This window comes from Piliocolobus tephrosceles, unplaced genomic scaffold, assembly GCF_002776525.5.
Source record: "Piliocolobus tephrosceles isolate RC106 unplaced genomic scaffold, ASM277652v3 unscaffolded_37377, whole genome shotgun sequence".
Classification (NCBI taxonomy): Eukaryota; Metazoa; Chordata; class Mammalia; order Primates; family Cercopithecidae; genus Piliocolobus; species Piliocolobus tephrosceles.
Window position 1 is genome coordinate 689 of NW_022321395.1, and position 5,802 is coordinate 6,490.

General features: G+C 37.9%; 1 protein-coding gene across 1 annotated transcript; it reads right to left on the reverse strand.

Moving 5' to 3' along the window:
* Positions 1-770: 770 nt before the first annotated feature.
* On the reverse strand, positions 771-5,494 carry LOC113222996 (WD repeat-containing protein 63; the record flags this gene model as incomplete). The annotated part of the gene is made up of 4 exons (XM_026452562.1): positions 771-970; positions 2,111-2,260; positions 4,311-4,415; positions 5,313-5,494. Coding segments are annotated over 4 exons (637 nt in total), but the record flags the coding sequence as incomplete, so codon positions are not given.
* Between the last annotated feature and the right edge of the window lie 308 nt (positions 5,495-5,802).

Here is a 5,802-nt window from a genome sequence, read left to right on the forward strand (position 1 = left end):
GACAGACTGGATTAAGAAAATGTGGCACATTTACACCATGGAATACTATGCAGCCATAAAAAAGGATGAGTTTGCGTCCTTTGTAGGGACATGGATACAGCTGGAAACCATCATTCTTAGCAAACTATCACAAGAAGAGAAAACCAAACACCGCATGTTCTCACTCATAGGTGGGAACTGAACAATGAGTTCACTTGGACTTGGGAAGGGGAACATCACACACTGGGGCCTATCATGGAGAGGGGGTAGGGGGGAGGGATTGCATTGGGGAGGTATACCTGATATAAATGATGAATTGATGGGTGCTGACGAGTTGATGGGTGCAGCACACCAACATGGCACATGTATACATATGTAACAAACCTGCACGTTATGCACATGTACCCTAGAACTTAAAGTATAATAAAAAATAAATAAATAAATAAATAAATAAAAAGAATGATGACGTAAGCGGTAGAACAGAGCAATGAGGGGCAATTGTAATATGCCAGATGACAGATGACCAGCACTGTCATGATTAACAGCATCACTCATTTTCCTACTCCAGTCTTTACAATCTTCTATACTTGTATCTCATTTTCCTGTTACGATTTTAAAGGCATTATTGAATATAATTAGATCTTCCTGAATTGAATTACTCTGTGGAGATCTATGTGTCATCATCATTAATCCATTTCTATTTATCATAAAGAGCTCTCAAAATAATAATGGAAGTTATCAGATTTTACTGTAACTGGCCATAAAATTACATACACCCATCACATACTTACCATTTTGTCTGAGTGCTTATGTCCTTTATTTGGGGGATTACTTGCATGCCAACATCTTTTTCAAGTTGTTTAAGGGTAAAATTTTTATCTGGGTAGGCTGTACATTCAATATAGGCATCTTTTACACTGGAAGCATTCTGGTCACTGAACTTAATTGGTACACCAAATTCACTTCGTTTTCGAGAAATCATATATGTAATCTGTAACACATGTAAACAGTAAAGGTAACACAATGAAGTCCCTGAAGAAAAACTGACATGTAGGTAACATTGGTACTCTGCCCAGATCCGCTCAGAGCCCTTTGTGCACTTTCTGTGAGTGCCTCCAGCTTTGTGTGCTTTCCATTCGCATAAGCAGCACCTGCTCCTCCTCTTTGGAGGGCTGCTCTAGGGCTATCAGGACCACTTTGCCAGCAGGTGCAAAGAACAGGAAGTAACTAGTAGTTTCATCTTGACTAATGGTAGACTGGCAGGAGGGATACATAAAACCTTCTCCTTGGCTTCTGCTTGGAACAACTCTGAGGTATAATTTACACTCCAGAGTTCCTCTCCGGGTTTGGCTGAAGCCTTCCCTCTGCAGACTTTTGCCTGAGAGTGCAGCCTGGCAGGGTTTCCTCCATATCCCTGTTCAGCTGCTTGTCGTGTTCTCTTCTGGAGCACTTTCCTAATAAACCACTCACACACAATTCCCCCTCACAGGAGTTCCTTTGAGAGGGAATGCCACTATATTAGCTTCCTACAGCTGCCATAACCAAGTACTACAAATGAGGTGGCCTAAAACAACAGAAACTTATTCTCTTACAGTTGTGGAGGCTAGAAGTTTGAAACTGAAGTGTTTGAGGGTTGTTTCCTTCTGAAGGCTCTGAGGGAGAATCTGTTTCGTTTCTCTCCTGGCTTCTGGTGACAGCCAGCAATCCTTGTGTTCCTTGGTTTGTGTATCCATCTTTTGAGCCTCTGCCTGCTTCTTTACATGCCATTCTCCCTCTTTGTCATTCCCATGACCATCTTATCACAAGGACACCAGTCGTATTGGATTGGGGCCTACCCTACTCCAGTATGACCTCATCTTAAATAGTTATACCTGCAATGACACTATTTCCAGATAGAATCACATTCTGAGGTGCTGGAAGTTAGAAGTTCAATATACCATTTTTTGGAGATAAAATTCAACCCATAACACCCACTTAAGACAATGACCATTCTTCTATAAAAGCAAACCAAAACAACACACCAAAATCTATGCCTCCACAGCAAACACAGTAAACCTTATGAATTCCTGAGGAATAAGGGTTGTTCAGCTACAGGGAGGTAATGATTACAGATCATATTTAACCCTCTAACCTGCTTTGTAGATTCCGTAACTGATTCTTCCTCAATTTCTTTTTCACTGCCCAAAGAAACCCATGGTTTAGAGACAGGTGGTTTATAAATATACACATCTTCAGGAATATATTCTTTATATTCCTCTTGTTCTTCTGATACTTCTGGGGGCTAAAGTAAAATAAATAGCATTCTACGATATATGCCCAAGTTTAGGTTATAGCTATATGTACATATTTTGCAACAAACTTTACTTTTATATAAATTCATTAAGTACTTTCTTACTTTTTTTTATCAACTCATACTTTTGAATTATGAAAAGGAAACAAAGCAAAAGAAAGGAAAAAGAAAAAATAAAGAGATCTCAGGAATACAGAAAGAAGAAAAGACAGTAGACAAGAAGATATATACATATACACACACACAACTCTACATATAGATGTATATATATATATATACACATACACACACACACTGCTGCTTTATTTGTAATAGTAAAAAAAAATCAACCAAATGAATATCAATAGAGGAATGGATTGATGACACTGTGGTAGAACCATAAAATAAAATTCCATAGAGCAGTTATAATGAACATATTTTATCTACATATATATGGTATTTAAATATACTGATACTTATAGATCCTAGAATTTTATAATTTGGTGAAAAATGAAGTTGCAGACTGCGTATAAAAATGACACAATTTTTATGTGAATGTTAAGTTAATAAGACTATAAAATCCATTATTTGTGGAACATAAATATATGGTAAAAGTATAAAACCACAGAAAAGAACAGTATGTAACAATTTAGAATAATGGTTCCTCATAGGGAGGAGTGAAGAAAACGGAATTAGGGAGGATACGAGAGGGAGTGGAATATTGTCTGTAATTTTTATTTATTTTGTTAAAAAGTTTCAAAGTAAATATAATAAAAATTAATATTTTAAAATTCTGGATAATGAAGTGTAGATATTTGTTATACTACTCTCTAGTTTTTTTCTATACATTAAAATTATTTCATAACAATAAGAAATTAAAAACAGAACAGCAATCATAAAAATAAAATTGAAAATGTTAAGGCTAAATGAAAGATGATTTTTAATTGTAAACTATTAACTTTTATTTATTTTTTTCTTTTTGAGACAGGGTCTCGCTCTGTCACCCAGGCTGGAGTGCAGAGACATGATCATGACTCACTGCAACCTCCACCTTTCCGGCCCAAGCGATCCACCCATCTCAGCTTCCCAAGTAGCTGGGACTACAGGCACAAGCTACCATGCCTGGCTAATATTTTTATATTTTGTGGTGGCAGGGTCTTGCTATGTTGCTCAGGCTCGTCTGGAACTCCAGGCCTCAAATGACCCCGCCTCAGCCTCCCAAAGTGCTGGGATTACAGGCATGAGCCACTGTGCCCAGCCTAGATATTTTTTAATTATATGGTTTCCCTTTATTCTTATTGCTTATTGGACAGCCACACAAACCTCTCTGTCATCCTCAAACAATTTAACCAAACCTCCCAAATTGCTTCCTTCAATTTGACCAAACAGGGATGGAAGATCAGAAAGAGAGTCTCATACATCTGTTACCTTTCTTGCACACCTTGAACAAAGGGCTTTACCTATATGAATCCTCATGAAAGCCCAGGAAATGTGCAATAATGGTGTCACTATTTTACAGATGAGAGGCTCAGTAACTTACTCAAAGTCGTGGAGATGGCAAGAAGAGAACTAGGAAAGCGGTACTCCAGATTCACTGTTTCCTCTCTCACGAGGTCAACGAAGGGCAAATCTGTTACCCTGAGATACTTGATTTAGTTCATCCCCCATTTACTACTTACTTATTCTAGGTGCCAGAACCTGATCTGGGTCCCAAAGAAACCAAACTGAACAAGAATAATAATCACTATGTTTAGGGATCCTTGAGAGGTACTGCTTCCGCTTCCTTCTGCTAATCAACAAATTGCCCAGCCTGGGCAACATAGTGAGACCTCATCTCTACAAAAAATAAACAAAATTAGCTGGACGTGGTGGTGCACGCCTGTAGTCCCAGCTACTTGGGGGGCTGAGGTGGGAGGATCACTTGGGCCTGGGAGGTTCACGTTGCAGTGACCATGATTGTGCCACTGCACTTCAGCCTGGGTGACAGAGCAAGAGCCTATCTCAAAAACAAACACAACCACAACAAAAACAAACAAATTACAAGGCCTTCGGGTTTGCTCACATTTAAATAGTTTTCTTTGCCCTCTTCAGTTCCAATAAGATAAAAGTTAAGTCCATATTTGAAGTCTTTGTCATAAACAAGCAGAAGCTCATTTCCAGGATATTCCTACAAAAATATAATTGAGAGAGGAAGTTAATATTCAGTGGTCACTCGGTTTATTTTGATGCCAACACAAAATTCATATTTCTCTAATCAACCAATTATAGAAGATAACCATTGCACTAATCTATGGCTGATAACATCAAATTGCAAAATTATCTTATTAACTTTAAAAAGCTCTTAAAAATATAATGCATCCAGGGAAATTTACATGCACTTTTACTTCTAACGGGAAAAAATTTTTTAAAAAAGCAGTTTTTGTTTGGTATTGTGCTCTGTAGCATGCTTAGAGATAAATCAGAACCAAAATTATGAATTAAACAATTAAAGCAGAAAATAAGGATAGATTCATATTCTAGTTAAAACTGGGCAAAGGTGGAGCACAGTGGCTCATGCATGCAATCCTAGCATTTTGGAAGGCCAAGGCAGGCAGATCACTCAAGCTCAGGAGTTCGACACCAGCCTGGGCAACGAGGCAAAACCCTGTCTCGACAAAAACAACAATTAGTCGGGCATGGTGGCCTGTGCCTGTGGTCCCAGTTACTCAGGAGGCTGAGATGGGAGGATTGCTTGAACCTGGGAGGCAGAGGTTGCAGTGAACCATGATTGCGTCTTTAGCCTGGGAGATAGGAGTGAAACCCTGTCTCAAAAAACAAAACAAAACAAAACAAAAACTGGGCAAGGATGAGCTTTTCTGGGTATGGGATTAGATAACAAGTCATTGATGGAATTTTGCTTTTCACAGAGGATCATCAAACAGGATTCCCAAGCAGGGGTGGGCAAGCTAGCACTTGCCCAAAGCAATGGGGCCAGATTTGAACCAACAACCTCTCCAACTTTTGTTATTATGTACCAGGAACTTCTTGAGGTAGGACTGAAAATAAAGAGGGATATTGTGCTTACCTGAACAATTTTTTTGACGGGGTGGAAATCAGATACTGCAGCTCTGTTGCGCAGGTCCTCAAAAATATCCTCTTTATTGATAAGCTTATAAGGTTGTTCATCTGTGATATCTTCATCTATTCGGCAGTTAAATATTTCCTGGGTCTTGGTGGTTAATACTAAAGGATAAATTTCTGGATGACCTAGGAAAGACAAAGTGGAATTTGAACATTAAATATGACCACTTAAAACATTAGCATTAGAAAACATGCAATTGCTTGGTTTTAATAATGATCTTGGTTAAAATTTTAAGACTTTAAAATTATTGTTCCTGTATTTAAAGTAAATATATCCATTATTTTTTAAATGCCAAAAACATTTTTAAAAAAGAAGAAAATAACAATGGCCTATAATACTACATCTCAAGAAGAAAAACCTCTATTAATATTTTACTTAGTTTGGCTGGATATGAAATTCTGGGTTGAAAATTCTTTTCTAATTGTCTAGCCAT